This window comes from Fusarium fujikuroi, chromosome FFUJ_chr01, assembly GCF_900079805.1.
Source record: "Fusarium fujikuroi IMI 58289 draft genome, chromosome FFUJ_chr01".
NCBI classification, from domain to species: Eukaryota; Fungi; Ascomycota; class Sordariomycetes; order Hypocreales; family Nectriaceae; genus Fusarium; species Fusarium fujikuroi.
In genome coordinates this window covers 6,295,265-6,313,124 of record NC_036622.1, presented here as the reverse complement: position 1 = coordinate 6,313,124, position 17,860 = coordinate 6,295,265, and the positions used below count along the sequence as shown (strand labels likewise).

Sequence of the window (17,860 nt, the reverse complement as noted above, 5' to 3'; positions counted from 1 at the left end):
GAACTGCGCTATTTGTTTGGTTGGTGCTGTTGACTCGTTGAGGACTCACAAAGGTCCATCTTTGGCCTTATTTAGCGGGCGACGTGGCCGATGGAAAGAAGAAGATTCTGAGAGAAATGAGACTTTGAGATACACGATAGACAATAAATGATATGGAGAACCCTGGAAAATACTTTACGCAAAATCAACGATTACAACCAATAATTTGGTTTGCAGCTAATTGAGAAGTTGCCTTGAGGAGCCTCAGATTCAATTCAACAGCTACGGCTTTTAGCTTACATCGTTTTGATGTTGAAGTTTCAAGATGTAATTTTATTGTAGAACACTGCCTTTTAGTCATAGCAATATCCTTCAATGATATCCTCGTTATATTTTCACTTGCCGGTAGGACTTGGAAAAGAAATAAGTGCAAGGTACAGAGGTCCATATCAAAAGTCTTTGCCTAAGATGACTGTAGCTCACAGACCCATTTTTAATAAGATACTAGAGGTACATCTAGCGAAATTGCACTCACTAATCACAATTAAATTATAGCAGCTACAGTCAGTAATTCATTAAAATATGCCCTCTAAATAACCTATAGATATAGGGCTCTTATAGGGCAGTCCCCCTAAGACTCTCTTATCTCTTTATATATCTATATACCTGACAGGGATTAGCAAATGTGGCGTAAGTTATCTTAGGCAAAGACTTTTGATATAGACCTCCGTATGAACTAATTACTTCCCAAGCTACCCTAAACTTAGCTGGAAAATGTTTTCAGACGTACCAGTAAAACGTGTTATGAGCCCCACACAAGAAGTCATAACTAATTAGGTCTAGCGTAAAGCGGGAGCCGAGTCAAAGGCGGCTCAGCATAAAACATTCTTAATACGCGTATTCATTAATGTCTCCACATGTCAATCCGCCATTCACACGCACTGCCTCATAAGGCTTGGGTAGCTTGGCTCACGTAACTTCACATTGATCAATGGGATTATGTTCCGATGGATCGAGACACGCACGTATATCCGATCGGAGATTTAATTTAAATATTTCTCGTAAATTAGCTTTCCCTGAAATCACCATTTAACCCGAGAATTATGTTTTGGTGATGGCTCTGAGACTTCGTTGGACTCGAATTTTCGAGTACGAGTGTTTCTTGTGATACGCGTATTTGGCGATAGCGTCGTCTCGGCCATTCCGTTTTTCGCAACCAGTCAATTAGCTACAATGTTTCACGGTCGGATTTCTTATAAGATGGCGTCTCGCCGCCCGACAGCTGAGAATATTCTTCATTACTCCCAAATCTCCTCATCCTTGATTGACTTGAGCCGATATGTCTCCAACACCAGATGACAACCAATCCCACCGACAGACGAGATATTTCGAGCTCCCAGCAAATGGCGAGCATAGTGCCCAACTACCAGATGAGCTTCCGCCCTACCAAGCACTAGCGGAATTAGAAGCCACGACAACTGGTCGTGAAGATGGACGAATTGACATTGACCTCAGTTCGAGAATAGCGCGGCGACTCTCGAAACTGGTTCCCACGGGAAAGCCTCCCATTTCTTATGGACAGAATCAACCGCCTGCGTACACCGAGACAAGCGAAAAGAGCATTCGTCTCAATATCGTCATTCAAGTTGTTGGTAGTCGAGGCGATGTTCAGCCATTCGTCGCACTAGGTACAGAATTGCAACGCCATGGTCATCGGGTGCGACTCGCGACACACGGTCAATTCGACAAATTTGTGAGGGAGTCAGGTCTTGAGTTCTTTTCCATCGGCGGTGATCCCGCTGAGTAAGTCCCCCAGAACCATTTATCGACGCAGCTAACCTCTTTGTAAAGACTGATGGCCTACATGGTCAAAAACCCTGGTCTCTTCCCTAGCATGAAGACACTACGCGGAGGCGAAATCCAGCGAAAGCGCAAAATGGTGGATGAAATGTTGCATAAGTGCTGGAGTTCCTGCATCGAGCCTGATGAGCTTACAGGAAGACCTTTCGTTGCAGATGCCATCATTGCAAATCCGCCTAGCTTTGCGCATATTCATTGCGCGCAAGCCCTTGGCATCCCGTTACATCTGATGTTCACGATGCCGTGGACGAGTACGAGAGAGTTCTGCCACCCACTCGCGAATCTGAAGGCCAATGGGAGTGACATGTCGGCGACGGCTGCGAATTATGTGTCTTATTCACTGGTTGAGTGCATGACTTGGCAAGGGTGAGGTTTGATGAATTGCCCAAAGGTGCCAGTTTGCTGATCGCAGACAGACTCGGCGATATCATCAATGCGTGGAGAGACACGATAGATTTAGAAGCGATTCCCTTCAGTGAAGGGCCTTGCTTGACAGAGACTTTGGGGGTTCCAGTCACATACTGCTGGTCTCCGGCTCTGGTGCCCAAGCCAGCCGACTGGCCTGAGAACATCGGTATGTCTCTATCCCTTCCCTTACTGACCATTCGCTGATGGTGGCCATGACAGATGTCTGCGGCTTCTTCTTCCGTGATGCGCCAAAGTACCAACCTGAACCAGCTTTACAGCAGTTCTTGGCAAGTGGTCCGCCACCGATATATATCGGCTTTGGCAGTATCGTGATCGACGACCCCGATAAGTTGACAGCGACTATTCTCGACGCTGTCCGTGCGACGGGGACGCGGGCAATTGTTTCTAGAGGATGGAGTAAACTTGGCGGGGATTCGCCAGGTGACGACCAAGTCTTCTTTCTGGGAGACTGTCCGCACGAGTGGCTATTTCAGCATGTTACTGCAGTGATACATCACGGAGGAGCCGGCACCACAGCCTGTGGGCTTCTCAACGCGAAACCCACTACCATTGTGCCCTTCTTTGGAGAGTAAGTCACCGATACCCTAACTCAACTGCCCATGCTGACCGTGGACAGTCAACCGTTTTGGGGAAATATGGTCCACGCTGGTGGTGCAGGTCCAGCTCCCATTCCCTTCAAGGCCCTGAATAGTAGCAATCTTGCCGAAGCCATTCTCTTCTGTTTGACACCCGAAGCTTCAGCAGCAGCGCGACAAATCGCCGATAAAATGTCATGTGAAGCTGGTGTCAGGCGGGCCGTGGCATCCTTCCATGCGAACCTACCTCTCAACGCTATGCGATGCGACCTTCTACCCAATCATTCTGCAGCATGGATGTACGATAAAAAAGGGAGGAAGATAAAGCTATCCAAGATAGCTGCTGAGATGCTAGTCGAGAATGAGAAGGTGTCGTGGAATAACCTCAAAGCGTATGTTACAAGTGACAGGCATGGGAGAAGTTTGCTGACCATTTTGTAGTTACCAACCGCAACCAGTCCATATTGAGAACCGCCGTTGGGATCCGGTGACTGCAACACTTGCGACGCTCGCCACGACTAGTGTTGGAATGGTTACATCAGCCTCTGACATTGTCGTCAAGCCCATCCAAGCACTGCGGCCAGTGACTCCAAGTGGTAGCAGATCAGCAAGTCGAGATCGATCAGGAAACAACTCGAAACGCCCATCGGAGGAGGATGTCTTTGGCCGGCCAGCAGGCATAGATATGTCCTCAGCACCAACAGCCACCAAAGACAAAGACCCCAACCATGGTGCACTAGCAGCCGTCAAGGGCTCAGCGTCGGGTGTCGGTGGCTTCTTTAAGCACTACTCCAAAGGCATGCTTCTCGACCTCCCTTATGCAGTAACAGAAGGAATGCGCAACGCCCCCAAGCTTTACGGCGGCAAAGCATACGACCCAGGCGCCGTGACAGATTGGAAGTCAGGCGGTATCGCAGCCGGCAAGAATTTTGCGCATGGTATGGTTGAGGGGATAGGCGGTATTATCATGGAGCCTGTGCGAGGGGCGAAGAAAGAAGGCGCTGCGGGTGCTGCGAAGGGTGTTGGTATTGGATTGTTGAATCTGGGGACGAAGGTGGGTTCTGGGGCGCTTGGGTTGTTTGCGTTGCCGAGTCAGGGGGCGTACATGAGTGCGAGGGCGCTTGTGAAGAGGAAGACGGGGAAGAGTATTATGGAGGCGAGGAAGATTGAGGGGAGGGATGTTGTTGAGAGGAGTGAGGATGCGGCGCGCGAAAAGGACAGGACAGCGGTGATAGAGGGATTTGAGACACTGGCGAGAGAGAAGACAAGGTAGCGAGGCATATAAATTGAAATTGAGAGAATAGACTACGTATATATTGTATTGTTGAAGGATAACCCCGAAATTTATGCCTGGCATTTGCAGTAAAGCTACTAACGGCGACAAGCCGTTTCCTTTTGATATACTATGCAAATAATCTTATTATCTGAACCAGAGCCGAAATTTCTGGTTATTATTATTGTTTTCCTCGAATGTGATAAAGGGTTGTCCACTCTCTCCTTTGCCGCCAAAAAGATCAAGATAGAGATGGGGATATTTGCAAGAGCGGAAACTATCAATGAAAGTATGCATCAACATTATATGTCCTGCAATTGTTTCAGAATGCGAGAAAACTTACCTGACAACTTGATCTTCAGTTATGTTGTTGATATCCCCTCCGTCAAGAAACCACTGAAACTTCTCGTCCCAAAGGTCACTCGTTTCGCAATCAACGTGTCGCCTATGCCCTACGATCAACCGCGTTAGTACCATATCAGGCCAGGTCTTTGCATAATACGCACCATAGCTAGACAGGTAGCCGCCAGTCACTGGGCTCTTGATCATGACACGAGAATCGCCTGGCACATCGGTAGAGAATATAATCCAATGCTGATTAGGATTAGTCTCCCAGGTCTTGTTGTCACTGAGAAAGATAAGGTCAGAATGCAAGTTAAAGAGATTAAAGAGGGCATGGATATGATCTCACAATGAGATAACGGGAGGATAGCCTCCACCACCGCCCTTCAGATCAACAAACATGCCGCCAACTTGGCTGCGAACGTTGACTTTCCTTTTCTGAATCCACTGTTCTCCACCACGTCTACCGTCTTCGGGCATTTTGTACAGCAGATAGGAGAATAGACTTCGCACAAGAAGCGGTCAAAGAGGTGAAAGCCAGCGATGGAACTGGCTCAAGGAGGGCAGTCCAGGATAACAAATTTACAGAAGAAAGAACTGTTCAAACATCCCCAAAGTAAGAAGTTTTATCATGGCGAGGGAGCCTGTACGGAGTGTCTTGTGACTAAATCGTTTCTGATTTTTGCATTGAGACAATGTCTTGGCAACCTCATCGTGGCTGGCTGAGGGTGGGTAATAAGCTTGGCTGAAAGTTTACTGCATGGCGCCTAGCCCAGTTGCACAGAGTCGGCCTATGGTATATCCGGTGGTTTAGGTACTAGATAAACAATGTACTTCAACATGCAACAGGCACTGTTCTAGTCTGTTTTTCCCCTCTCAGGTGACGTGTCATGACAAACGTCTGGACTGTCGTGGCTTTTTTGCTTCTGCTTAGTTGCAGGACCTACAAAACTTCCGCAAACTACCACGTTAGACCACAACGAGGAATGCTTGAAAATGCAGGCCTACTGTGGATGTTGACCTTGAGACAAAACATGCGTGGTGCCGTTGCAAGTCTGAGCTGACACTGTAGTTCTGATCACATTAATACATGCTCAAGAACTTAGTATTCAAATGTTTCTGGATAAGTGGGTCGATTGGCTGCATCTAGCGGCAGGCATGATTCGATATACGAGATATCACAATGGCCAGCCATTAATATCAAAAGTTATAGGTTTTCGCACTAAAAACTATTTTCAGCCAGCCTCTATTCAGCCACATTTCAGACAAACTACCACCTATCTGTCGATATGAGATACTGTGCATTGCGCCTCGCCTTGGCCCGCTAATATCATCCAGTGGTAGGGACTGTACTATCCCCGTTGCCACTAAGACTCGTCACATACCACCAGCCACATGACACATTATCCAGAATGGGTCAATAGTGTCTTTCCCTATTATCTTATATCGGGTTTATAAATCACATTATATATATAATAGGGTGTATATTTAATAATATAGAAATGATTTATAAGCTAATAGTTTAGGCCTAAAACTTTACAGTAAAGCTAATATTTCAAATTAAGAAAAGGAATATAATCTAAATTAATATCTATATAGTTATATATATATTTAACTTAATAATAGGCTATTTAAAAAAACAGTAAAAGAAAGTATTTTCTATACTTTTATTATATAATTAGACTTTTATTAATATATATTTTTATTAATTACTATAATACTAAAAATAGGTAATTTAAAGTAATAGCCTTAACCTATTATAGCTTTTAACTTTTAAGTTTAGAAGATAGATAATATAATTAACCTTACTGGTAGTATTAGGCCTGTAATCTTATTATAAGTGCTATATAGTGCAGTAGCTTATTGAGTTTAAGACTGACAGCATCTACCCCTCAGTAGACCTTACCAGCATAAAAAGAACATCAACCAAATTTGGTCTGTTTTCTCTATACCAGGGAAAAACATCCTTATCAAGAGCGAGGCAAATCAGCAGTGGCTGGTTGCCACTGGTACGTCCACCAAGTCGACAGGATGCCAAAAATTAATCCATCAAAACCCAGGATACTGCCAGCCAACTAGCACAGGCAATCCACATTGGTCTGATGAAAGTGCCCAGTGGATTATCCAGGGCGGAAATATTCATAATTTGAACAATAAAACCGATGTCTCGTGAGTTGGGGTTTCATATATAACTTTGGAAGCCATATCTGACAACTCGCTTAGGATCTGGAATAAACAATACGCTGATTGTGTCTTGGATGTTGAAGGTGGCAATGGACCCGGCTCACCTATCCTAGCCTATAAGTATCATGGTGGCCCCAACCAAATTTTCAGGCTTTGGAAGCGCTCGTGAACTCAGACTTATATCTTGTCGGAAATGAGCAATACCTGGGAAATGTAACACTTCAATCGCGTATACCTATCTGCAAAGAGCACGTTCATAATAGCAGATAGCTGGCAGGTCACAATTAACTATTTTGTAATAACTAATTACCTAGTAGGTAACTTGATAGCTCTAACAGATGTACGACCGTCTTCCTTTCAGCGATACTTGATTCTGACAGTATTTCTGTCCGTTAGGTATTGACAGTGGGTCTTTATGATAACCTCAGTATGGCTATTACAATTCCAAGTAGTGTCATCTTCAGCTGGCTTTATTACATAGATCACACTGCGTGAAGGCTGAGGAAAGGTTCATAGAATTACTACTGTAATAAGTTTCGCAAAGTGAAATTAGCTCAACGCTAATACAAAGACCTAAGCAAGGTCGATTGTTTCAGGCAGCTTCAACTTGTCTCTTTTGGACTTAACAAATCTCTAAAGACTCTGCGTTCGGATTCGAAACTAGTGTCCGTGAATCCCATAATATGTATCATAGAGTCTTAGCCTGGACCCTCGCTGCTTTAGGAGAGACAAGGCAAGCGAGCCAGATAGCGCTGGAACAACCGTTGAGAGGTTTGCTAATCGACTGGGTTCTCTCCGCTGGATTGAGCTCTCACCGATCAAAGTCGTGCAAGTAGGAGGGGCTGGCCTGGCCCGTATATCTATCCCATGTTGATGTTTCTGTCTTCTCTCCGTAGTAACCCACACAGTCTTGAATCTTTTCCATACACAGCCCAACCTCCTGACACGTGTAGGCCGCATGGCGCTGCATGTCATTTCTCTAATGCTCTGGATCCTTCTGGAATATCTCAGTGAGTTTCTTGGCGTGGTCTGAGTCTGGGTCTCTGAGATCTGCCTCGAACTGACGTAAATTTGCTTTGTTTTTAATTTTCTCCTCCAAACCCAGTACCTTGGCGTAGTACGGCGACCACAAGCGATCATGAGCTGTCCCAATTACTTGGTGAAGGCTCCTCACCATACGGATCGTAAAGGCATCAGGATCGATATCGGCTGCTAGGTGTAAATGTCGATAGGACTGCGGGTATACATGGTGCTGGTCTCCCCTGTCCTCTTTTTTCTTTGCCGCAGATTTCATATTTTGCTGCGCTGTTCTATACCCAGAGTTGTAGAAGTGAGAAAACAAACGTACTTGTTCAGAATCACGATTTGAGGTCTCTTTCTTTTCCTGGGGACTTTTGCGGCTTCGATACTGGAAAGAGGCTATCTGTGCAAGGCTTAAGTGATTACGGCAATAGCCCCAAGCACTTTTCAATATTTTCGACATCCCTGTATCGACAACGAAGTTGATAGGATCACTCTTGCAGTATTCATAAAGGTTTGGACCATCGATTTCACCAAGAGGATCGGGCGATGTCCAGCAAGCGATCCATAGGCAATAGTATCTCAGGCCGCAATGGTATAGTCCGGTCTCGCGATCGTGTTCGTATCCTGCGAATCGATATTTTCTGGGAGCCTCCACCTGGCCGTACATGAAGGAGTATAACGCATTGCCGAAAGTTGAGTATTCTTCATATGATACAACCAGACCTTCACCATCAAGTTCCATATCTGTTCCTGTCTGGAATCGCACCAGAGGCTGGAGCCGATGATTACTGGTTTCAATCATAGCTAGGACCTCAATTCCAATGACATTTGCAATCCAATTGTCAGGCCCATCAATTTGAGTTTGTAGCTCGATGCTTTCAAGGAATAGCGTGTCCTTCAGATTCCGTGGATCTTCACCAATTTTAGCCGCAGACTCAGTGACCTTGCGTACTCGATTACCAGATCGATCATACTTATAGTATGTCCTTTCAGCAACTCCAGAACGAATATTCTGTGTCGATGAATAGCCGAGCATGTCTTCCATATTCCAATGGAGCTCCGAGAACTTGGGTATCGACGTCATACACCCTGCAAGAACAGCATACCCAGCATAGCCATACCGACCCTCAGGCTTGTTCCCAATGCTGGTGGTGCTTAGACGCTTGCTTTTGACACTGGGATCATCGCTGAGCAGACTCTTTCCTTCATAGAGGAAGCTTCTACTCCAGCCATTAATCCCTGTTGCATGTGGAGCATCATGCCTCATCTGTAGCATGTTTCCTTCTAGGTCGTAATGATAGGTTTAGAGATATTGATAGAGCAAATTACCATGAGTGATGCCGCGTCAAACCGCTCAGGGGTCATGGGAAAATCTGAGAACTCGTACTTCCCGAGAAGATTGTTTGTTTTGAGGCCCGGATAGAGTCTCTCTTTTGCCCAAGTTCCTCCAATGGATGCTGCCCCATCGAAGATTACCATGTTAGCATCTGGACTGGCTTCCAAGTATGTCTTTCCCATGGCAAGACCATACCATCCTAGAGTTGTTAGCCTGGAATAGCAATAAGGAGACCTGATGACAGCTTACCTGCTCCAATGATTGCAATATCTAGTCGCTCCATGGTTTGTTCAGACTCTTGAAGGGTATGTTGATCGTGATGGTAGCTATCAGTAGAAGAGTGAGTACTGATTGCTTTTTAATCTTCACCGGTTGGTGTTCAAAGTGACAAAAGCCGGCCAAGTGCCATTGGACGCACATAGTTTTGTCTGACGGAATAAGCTCTCAGTCTCAACTGCGAATAACACTTCTAGCTCACTTCCAGATCACAACATGCTACATTAGCCCTGCCTCGTCCCGGACACCCGCCTGGCTTGGCCAGCGCCCGGAATTCAGTGTCTTAATTTCCGTCGTCTGTCTAGCAAGCTCCCGAGAAGTCGGGCCAAAAACGCTTTCTGGTTCCTATTGGTCAGATATCTCCACCCGGAAGTAATTCCATAGGTTCCGGCTCACGATGCACGCATTACCCTTCCACTCCGTCATTGCTTTACTATCAAAAACGCTGGCGACTATTAATTAGCATGATTTCAATGCCAAACTGATATCAATCAGTACCTAGTCAACCTTCAACACATTGATTCTATCAGCAGCACTCAGTCACCGCCCGTACCCATTGCAAACACGAGTACTGATGTCAAGAATCTCCCCTCTACATTCAACGATGAGCGGGAGGAAGTTGACTTGAGCAAATAACCAACTGCAAAAACTTTGGTTGAAAGAGCCTCCGAGTTCTTTGCCGAGGTCAAGAACCTGTTAGTAAACAGTGACAAGTCGCAGTGAGAAGCGATTCTAACCGCTCTTTAGGACTCCCGGACAAGACCTCGAAAAGTACCTGAATCAGGACTATGGGCCTGGAAACCCTTACTACGAGGACTTTTGCAAGTACGTGCGCCAAGGCATCACAGATAACGAAGGTTGGTGCGCCACAATTGAGATAGACGGTGCTCGGTACCGCCGCTCAAGGGTCAGCCTACCAAAGCCTGCCACGCATCACTTCAGTATTACGACTGTCTACATGAATAGCCAGGAAGAGTACAGAGGGGAATATCACTTGCATCCTTATGGCGAAATCAATTGTGTTGTTCAGATCGACGAAGGGGCTGAACTTCAGGGAATGAAGGGATGGCAAGGTGCTGGCTGGACGAGCCCCGCTGCAGGAACACACCACTACCCCGTGGTAAGTCAGAAGCCTTTCTATGTGCAATTTACACGCCAAGTTGTTTTACCTAGGTTCGAAAAAGTGCCGTTGTTTCACTCTATTTCTTGCCAGCTGAGAGGATCAGTTTTGCTGCTACTGAAGATATGGTTCAGCCCTTGGTAGTATAGTACTACATAAGGCTTTATAACATCTTCAAATTGTCTTATTGTCATTTATATATGCCTAACTAATCGTTAAAGACAATTCTCAACTATAGACCTAAATCAGTTTCGTTTCCAATACGTCTTGAGGAATGCAACTTGAATGAATGACTCATCAGGTCGGTAAATATAATTCAGTCACTTTTGCGGCTTATAAGCTATAGAGCTAACCTTTTGTCACTTCTGTTTAAAGTTTAAGTTTGTTTCTTTCTGTAATAAATAGAGCTATCACGATAGAGATAAATTCTGTTAATCTAAAAGAGCTATCAGATAAGCTTCGACAACTAGGATATAAGCCACATTGCGGTTAGTCACGTAAGTGCCAGCAGATATCGAGAAGCATTAAATTGGTTATTCGTTTTGCATCTAGGTGTTTGAATAAGTACAGGCCCAATGTTGAACTCAAACTGGCTTCTACGCCTATAGCCCTGTGCTAAAAGAATTACATTAATATACCTATAGGAAGAGTAGTATATAACCCTGATACGTTTATTATTCCTCAAGACCGAACAATTTATAAGAAAGCTTCTGGTGCTTGGGATTGACTCGCACTCTCTATGACATAATGTAAGTTGAGAAGTTCTTAGAATAACCTTCATCACTTCCACTGGGTATTTTAGCTTCTCTAGGACTACTCTAATAAGCTTCTGTCCCGCATAACACTATCAATAGCCATCGCAACATAAAAGACATTTGTGGTTTGTACAAGAGTTTATTGTCAGTAACAGGGCCGCCGCTACGCACGAGTATTCGAGGAACTCACAGCCAGATAGAGATATTTGACCAGACTGTAGTATATAAACATGGTGCTTCTCACGCATTGCCAATACCTGTTCGGGACTCAAGCCAGTGTACGAAAACATTCCGTTCTGTATAGGTGACAAATATTTAGACCAGTTCGAGTGGTCAACCGGACGAGTAAAACATACCTGAGATAGCAAGCGATCCCAAGATCCTGGGGTTTGAAGTTCGACTAGCTTGCGATAGAGCGCCTCCCTCATTAATCTTATACGACTGCTCATCGAAATCAGGTCGTGATACCACTCCTGACGCAGCTCTGAACTTTGCAGAATTCGTTTAACAACACCGCTTCCCCATCGCGGAGCCATCGAATACTCAGCACGGATGAAATGAGTTGGCTGCTTGAACACACTTGGACTCTCGCTGCTGTTGCCATGTGCTAATGCTACATGACAGGCACCCACTCGTTGACCGTAAAGACCAAAGTTTTTCGAAAAGGACTGCGCGACGCAGATACTGAGAGACGGCTTTTTATGGAAGGAGTGACGAACTGCCCAAGCATTTGCGTCGACGTCTCCTGTCGCAAAGCCTTGATAAGCTGAGTCGAACAGGACAACAAGTCCAAGCTGTTGGCAAACTTGGGCGATTCTCTCCCATTGTTCATGGGATGGGTCGGTCCCTGTCGGGTTGTGGGCGCAGGAGTGTAGGGCAATTGCATCACCCCTTGAAGCTTGGCTTGACAGAGTATCGAGCATGCCCTTAAGGTCCGGAGACTGCGTAGTATTGCTATAATAGGGGTAAGGCCTACATCTAACACCGGCAAAGTCCCATATTGTATAGTGATTGCCCCATGTAGGATCAGGTAGCCACACGTTGTTTGGCTTGAATCTTCTGGCGATGAGCAAGGCTCCCAGGTGATTGGCACCAGTTCCAGAGATTGCTTGGACTGAAGTCACCCGAGCAACATCCTGTTGGTCCGTCTTATCGCCAAATCCAAACGCAAAGTCCCTTGCAGCATCGAGAAACCCCTCGCCGCCAGCGATGGATATGTACTCGTGGCGAGTCGGATCCAGTTCTTGGTGAAGGATGCGCTCTACTTTCTGCACAACAGGCAACGGTCAAGGCGTGCCTTGTTCTGAACGGAAGACGCCAATGCTGAGGTTGACCTTGCGTGTATCATGGTCAAGCTGGAATGCTTTGTTGACTTCGAAGGGGCTCGTCGCTGAGGGAGGCGTTGTATGCGACCAAGTCCACTGGCGCTTGTTGACAGTCGTTATTTGGCATGACGGGTGCTAACGAGGATCTGTTTATCAGTAGAGGAAGTACAGTGATACTGTAGTGGATCCCTTAAGCTCTACTGCATGAAGAGAGAAATAATATGGTGTTTTAAAAGAGTGGATGAGCCGATGTTAGAAGTTTCTCTTCTACCTTTGATCTCTTCGCCTCGTATTGGGTTCCGGCGACTGGAAGTGCGGTTTGACGTGGACATTGCCTTTACCTCTTTCAACTGCCCCACGCACTGCGTCTCTCCTACTATTACGACTCACGCAACTGACTAACCACAAGTGCTTTGGCTAATTGAACACTTGACATGAAGCCGTTTGCGCCCTATTGTCATTGTCGGGGCGGGGGGGAGCTTTTCCGGTGGTGGGCCTGGAATTAATTCCGGTTCCGGCTCAAGATTTTACTGGCACAGTAAGCGTAGTTCTGTTGAAGTGCGCGGCAGACGAGCAACGGAAACATGCCACTTGCACTAGTCTGGTACTCCACTGAAGCATGTTGTGCCGAAGCTGAGCTGTGAGTGCCGCAAGTATAAATAATTGGGCCCAAGATCAGTAGACGACTAGGACAACTGTGTTTGCCGTAAACCCCTCCTGTTCCCCGAGACATCACTCAAAGGCTTCATCGACTCTTCATTACCAGTGCAATGGTTCACAAGATGGATCTCGCCGAATACCTCTTCAAGCGCCTGTACGAGGCGGGCGCCCGGGCTGTCCATGGAGTTCCTGGAGATTACAACTTGACTGCCCTCGACTATCTCGAGCCAGCGGGCCTTGCTTGGATCGGGAACTGCAACGAGCTCAACGCTGGCTGCGCAGCTGATGGCTACGGCCGGATCAAGGGGATCGGCGCGCTTATTACAACCTTTGGTGTGGGCGAATTGTCCGCCATCAACGCTATTGCGGGCGCTTATGCTGAGAGGAGCCCCCTTGTGCACATTGTGGGAACGCCGGCACGAGGCCTTCAGCAACGAGGAGCGAGATTGCATCACTCTCTCTGCAATGGCATCCCAGACGACTATTCCATCTTTGCCGACATGTGTTCCAAGATAACTCAGCTTCAGGAGAACTTGATGGACGTGTCAACCGCGCCAGCCCAGATTGACAGGGCGATCATTGCCTGTGTAAGACACAAGCGGCCCGTCTACATCCAGCTCCCGGCCGACATGGTCGACGCCAAAGTCCCATCGGCTCTATTGTCAACACCTCTTGACTTTAAATTGGAGGCCAATGACGACCAGATGGAGCGGGCTGCCGCTGACGCCATTGTTGAGAAGATTCACCAATCCAAACAACCGTTCATCCTTGTAGATGCTGGAGCTTCTCGCTACAGCATAGCGGCAGAGGTCAACCATCTTGTCAAGGCAACGGGCTTCCCCACGGCCACAACCCCGTTCGGGAAGGGCGCCGTCGATGAGACACTGAAAAACTTTCACGGAGTCTACGGTACTGTCGGCGACCATGTCTTTGTCGACTGTGTCAAGGATTGCGATCTAGTTCTCTACATTGGCCCATTTGAGAACAACGTCAATACCTACTACTTCAAGACTATCCCAGAGGCTTCCAAGACGATCAGGTTTGAGGAAGACTCGGTTCATATTGGCAGTGCCAACGGTGAACACAAGCGATGGGCTCTACATCCAGGAGGACTTCTTCGGCGAGTCCTGGCCCAACTTGACAGCGGAGCGCTACGTCAATATGTCGAATATCCCAAGCAGCTACCTGACCTCCCGGCACATCTCTTGAGTTTGCCGCCAGTTCAGAAGACTGATCATCTGCTTCAGGACACTTTTTGGAAGCGAATCTCTGAGTTCTTTGAGCCGGGAGACATTGTCATGACCGAGACTGGCACCCCAAGTACAGGCGGCCGCGACTTTGTCCTGCCCCGGCAAACGACTTTGGTCAACTCGGGCGTATGGCTATCGATTGGCTACATGCTTGGAGCCTCGCAAGGAGTTGCCCTCGCTCAGAGGGACCTGGTAGCCGAAGACAGTTCTCGCCGAGGTCGGACGATTCTTTTTGAGGGTGACGGGAGTTTCCAAATGACGGCCCAGGAGCTCAGCACCATTATTCACAAGCGGCTTGACATGATAATCTTCCTCATCAATAATGATGGCTATACTATTGAAAGGCTGGTCCACGGTAAGGATGCGGCTTATAATGATATCGCGCCGTGGAGATACCTAGAAGCCCCAAGTTGCTTTGGGGCACCGAATGATGGCTCGTACAAGACAATGACGGCAAGGGCATCAAACTGGGGGGAGCTTATAGAAATCATCTCCAAAGACGACTTCAAGTACGGCTCAGGACTCCGCATGATTGAGGTTATGATGGAACGGATGGATGCACCGGTCATCTTGAAGCGCTTCCTGGAGAGCTACTCTGCTTCGGCCAGTTAGAAACTGCATTACCATAACTCCAGAAGAATATAAATACGTCTTTAGATACATATATATATATTGTTGTACCGTGATGGCTACTGGGCTCAGTGGTCGTGAAGGCTGCGGATAAAGTTTTAGCTGCTCACATTTGGCTGACAAATTCTTGGGTTGAGCCATCAAGGTTTGCGACCGAACCCGTTGAGCAGTATTTATGTATTGAGGCCGAGATAATTACCTAACAGTCAAATCAGACAAGAAATTAAATTGAATTAAAGATATGGGACGTCTCGGACGTTTAGTTCTAATTGCTATATCTGATGAATATCGGTACGAAGAAATACAATATTTCCATGTCCGAGGGTAATAGTCTAGCCAACGAGAAACATTACCCTAGAGGGCGTGTTAGCGAGATATGTCATTTCAGGCACGTAAAGGAACTGTATGAGGACCGTGTACAATATTTCTGCCAGTCCCCTTATAAGATACAAAAGGTCTATGGCATATTAATTTATCTTAGTTGCGTTCTGTAACATTTAGCAATTCATAAGCGTGATGCCATCCGAAGCTCCAAACCCTGTACCAATGTGCCAGAGCTCAAAAGTGTAGGTGCGGCGCTATTGACATGGCCCGTATGGATACCTGAGGCGCTGAAAATACAGGGGACATAGTGTACTGCGCTGCTTTACGAGGCCAGTACCGTGGCTTTGATGAGAAATTTGGCGTTCCCATTGGCCACCATTGCGCAGCTGTGGGCCTTAGCTCATATCCACGTCCCAACCCCGCATAAATACATCAATGGGGAACCGTCATAATTTCCGCTTCTCTCATTCAAAGCCCCAATTCAACCCACGGCCAAATTGCTTTCTGTATTAGTGATACTGCTCTACAGTCCTATGAGATACAAATGTCGTCATATCACGGCCAAGGCAGTCGAAGAGAGGGCGATTCATCCCTCGAAGAGACAGCTTCCACCTTTGCAATGTCTCAAGGCACTATCCTGGCCGAGCCGGCGGGTTCTCAGCCGGCAGCAAAACGAAAACGAGGCCAATATACAAATCTCGCCTGGTACCTCTTCGCTACTTGGACACTTGGATGTCTGACGGCCATCGCCTACACCACAAACTGCGCTATCGAATGAGCCCCCTGTCGATCCAATTTGGCTGATCGACAGACCAGAGGCGCTGCGGCTTTGCAATGTTTACGAAGAAGAGATTAATATCTCACATCCTTTCCTTGATATGGAAATGATTCGCAGCAACGTCGATAAGTTATATGGCTCCATTGCAATCCTGTCTCGACATAGATGCGGGCGAATTTCTCTGCAAGATACCACCATCATCGGTCCCGACGACTTGAAAGTAGTCAAGTTGATGTTCGCCACTGCTTTGATTACAGAAACAGGTGGGCCAGGTGGACTGGCCAAGGCTCTATATGAGGATGTCAAGTCCTCTGTTAACGATAGATTCTGGGGAGATGTCACGACCTCTACCATAATCATTTTCTTTCTCCTTGTAAGTAAGAAATGCATTCGAGTCAGCGCTTTCCCTAACAGAGATCAATAGGCAATGTGGCAGTTCCTGGCGGATAACGATACCCTCGCTTGGAGGCTGACAGGCATCGTCGCCCGTTGGTGTCTTGAGATTGGACTGAATCAATCCCTCTTCATTCAACAGATGTCTGGAAGCGACCATGATCGTAGGATGGCGGTCCGTCTCTTTTGGTGCATCTATGCCTTAGACCGGCGGTGGAGCTTTGGAAACGGGCTGCCCTTTGTAATTCAAGATTCAGATATTGACAAGAATTATCCAGAGCCTGTAAGTTATCACTGACTCGAGATGACTCTATCTAACTCTGGCAGGATGATCAAGTTCCGTATCTCAAAGCGATGGTTGCTTTTAGCCATATCATGTCGGCTGTATGGTACGAATCGTACGGCTCTCCAGCAGATTCATCCAGACGCAAAGGTCAGGACGAGGCGTCTTATCTCGACTTTCGCATCACCAAGTGGTGGGATGAGCTTCCAGCAGAATTACAGCTCGGCCAGAACGACGACCAGCATTCGCGAGGAATGAGGAGGCTGCGAATACTTTTATATCTCACAAAGTGCCAGCTTAAAATCCTACTACACCAATCCGTGCTGCATTCCCCGGCGCTTATCCAGCAACATTCTCAGACTGCTGAGTCCGTTGTGCGCTTAGCCAAAGACATCATTTGCAAACTTGATGATCTCCACCGCTCAACTGACATATACTCCACGCAGCAGATGTGCTTTAACTACTTTCTGGTCCTCTCTCTGGGTGTCATATTCCTCGCCATCTCGCAGGCGCCGGAACGATTTGCAGGTATGGTACAAGCGGAGTTTCATGCTGCGCTTGACCTGGTCGAGAGTTTAAGCTCGAATTCTTATGTATCGCAGAGGCTATGGAGATTTATCCGTGGTCTGAGACCCCTAGGAAACATATTGGGCGCAACGGGCCAGCCATGTCCAGATAAGAGGGTACAGACAGGTATGGTCATGGAGGGCGCTCTGGCCCAAGACTTTTCTCAGACCTTGTTGGAGCCTGACCTAGGACTTTGGCAATTCACTGAGGAAGCCCCCTTCCTGTTCCAGTCATCGAATCACCCAGTCGACGCCACTCAGTTGATGGAGAACATGAAAAGTATTTTTGAGGCCATGGAGAAAGACTGGGGCGAAGCAGGAGTGCAAAGTTGACTGGATTACATCACACAGCTGTCGTGTAGACTCTAACAGATACCCAACTTCAGAGCTCTTATTGGTATACACTTTGACTCATTTATGTTGGTTAGTTCTCGTTTGAGATTGATGCTTCCACCTCCTGATGCGTATTAAAACGACTATTTGAGTGGCGCCATGTCCT

At 46.9% G+C, this 17,860-nt stretch overlaps 8 protein-coding genes; 5 read left to right on the top strand and 3 right to left on the bottom strand.

Moving 5' to 3' along the window:
• Positions 1 to 1,318: 1,318 nt before the first annotated feature.
• FFUJ_00101 (probable sterol glucosyltransferase) lies at positions 1,319 to 4,116 on the top strand (the record flags this gene model as incomplete). XM_023573669.1 has 7 exons in its annotated part: positions 1,319 to 1,782; positions 1,831 to 2,205; positions 2,256 to 2,413; positions 2,467 to 2,836; positions 2,885 to 3,042; positions 3,184 to 3,235; positions 3,285 to 4,116. The coding sequence occupies 7 exons, from the start codon at positions 1,319 to 1,321 to the stop codon at positions 4,114 to 4,116; spliced, it is 2,409 nt and encodes an 802-aa protein (XP_023425349.1).
• A 147-nt stretch (positions 4,117 to 4,263) lies between these two features.
• Positions 4,264 to 4,938, bottom strand: FFUJ_00102 (uncharacterized protein; the record flags this gene model as incomplete). XM_023573668.1 has 4 exons in its annotated part: positions 4,264 to 4,393; positions 4,460 to 4,568; positions 4,623 to 4,744; positions 4,808 to 4,938. The coding sequence occupies 4 exons, from the start codon at positions 4,936 to 4,938 to the stop codon at positions 4,264 to 4,266; spliced, it is 492 nt and encodes a 163-aa protein (XP_023425348.1).
• A 932-nt stretch (positions 4,939 to 5,870) lies between these two features.
• FFUJ_00103 (uncharacterized protein) lies at positions 5,871 to 6,811 on the top strand (the record flags this gene model as incomplete). XM_023573667.1 has 4 exons in its annotated part: positions 5,871 to 5,874; positions 6,189 to 6,198; positions 6,358 to 6,627; positions 6,682 to 6,811. 4 exons carry the CDS (start codon positions 5,871 to 5,873, stop codon positions 6,809 to 6,811), a joined length of 414 nt encoding a protein of 137 aa, XP_023425596.1.
• Positions 6,812 to 7,621: 810 nt separating this feature from the next.
• FFUJ_00104 (related to 65 kDa virulence protein) lies at positions 7,622 to 9,284 on the bottom strand (the record flags this gene model as incomplete). XM_023573666.1 has 3 exons in its annotated part: positions 7,622 to 8,932; positions 8,995 to 9,200; positions 9,251 to 9,284. The coding sequence occupies 3 exons, from the start codon at positions 9,282 to 9,284 to the stop codon at positions 7,622 to 7,624; spliced, it is 1,551 nt and encodes a 516-aa protein (XP_023425347.1).
• A 781-nt stretch (positions 9,285 to 10,065) lies between these two features.
• Positions 10,066 to 10,546, top strand: FFUJ_14888 (uncharacterized protein; the record flags this gene model as incomplete). XM_023573665.1 has 3 exons in its annotated part: positions 10,066 to 10,102; positions 10,126 to 10,397; positions 10,451 to 10,546. The coding sequence occupies 3 exons, from the start codon at positions 10,066 to 10,068 to the stop codon at positions 10,544 to 10,546; spliced, it is 405 nt and encodes a 134-aa protein (XP_023425595.1).
• Positions 10,547 to 11,215: 669 nt separating this feature from the next.
• Positions 11,216 to 12,604, bottom strand: FFUJ_00105 (probable aspartate aminotransferase, cytoplasmic; the record flags this gene model as incomplete). XM_023573664.1 has 4 exons in its annotated part: positions 11,216 to 11,241; positions 11,343 to 11,448; positions 11,509 to 12,413; positions 12,526 to 12,604. 4 exons carry the CDS (start codon positions 12,602 to 12,604, stop codon positions 11,216 to 11,218), a joined length of 1,116 nt encoding a protein of 371 aa, XP_023425594.1.
• Positions 12,605 to 13,259: 655 nt separating this feature from the next.
• On the top strand, positions 13,260 to 14,999 carry FFUJ_00106 (related to pyruvate decarboxylase; the record flags this gene model as incomplete). Its single annotated transcript, XM_023573663.1, has 1 exon — positions 13,260 to 14,999. The coding sequence occupies one exon, from the start codon at positions 13,260 to 13,262 to the stop codon at positions 14,997 to 14,999; it is 1,740 nt and encodes a 579-aa protein (XP_023425346.1).
• Positions 15,000 to 15,885: 886 nt separating this feature from the next.
• Positions 15,886 to 17,694, top strand: FFUJ_00107 (uncharacterized protein; the record flags this gene model as incomplete). XM_023573662.1 has 4 exons in its annotated part: positions 15,886 to 15,994; positions 16,158 to 16,492; positions 16,544 to 16,795; positions 16,840 to 17,694. The coding sequence occupies 4 exons, from the start codon at positions 15,886 to 15,888 to the stop codon at positions 17,692 to 17,694; spliced, it is 1,551 nt and encodes a 516-aa protein (XP_023425593.1).
• Between the last annotated feature and the right edge of the window lie 166 nt (positions 17,695 to 17,860).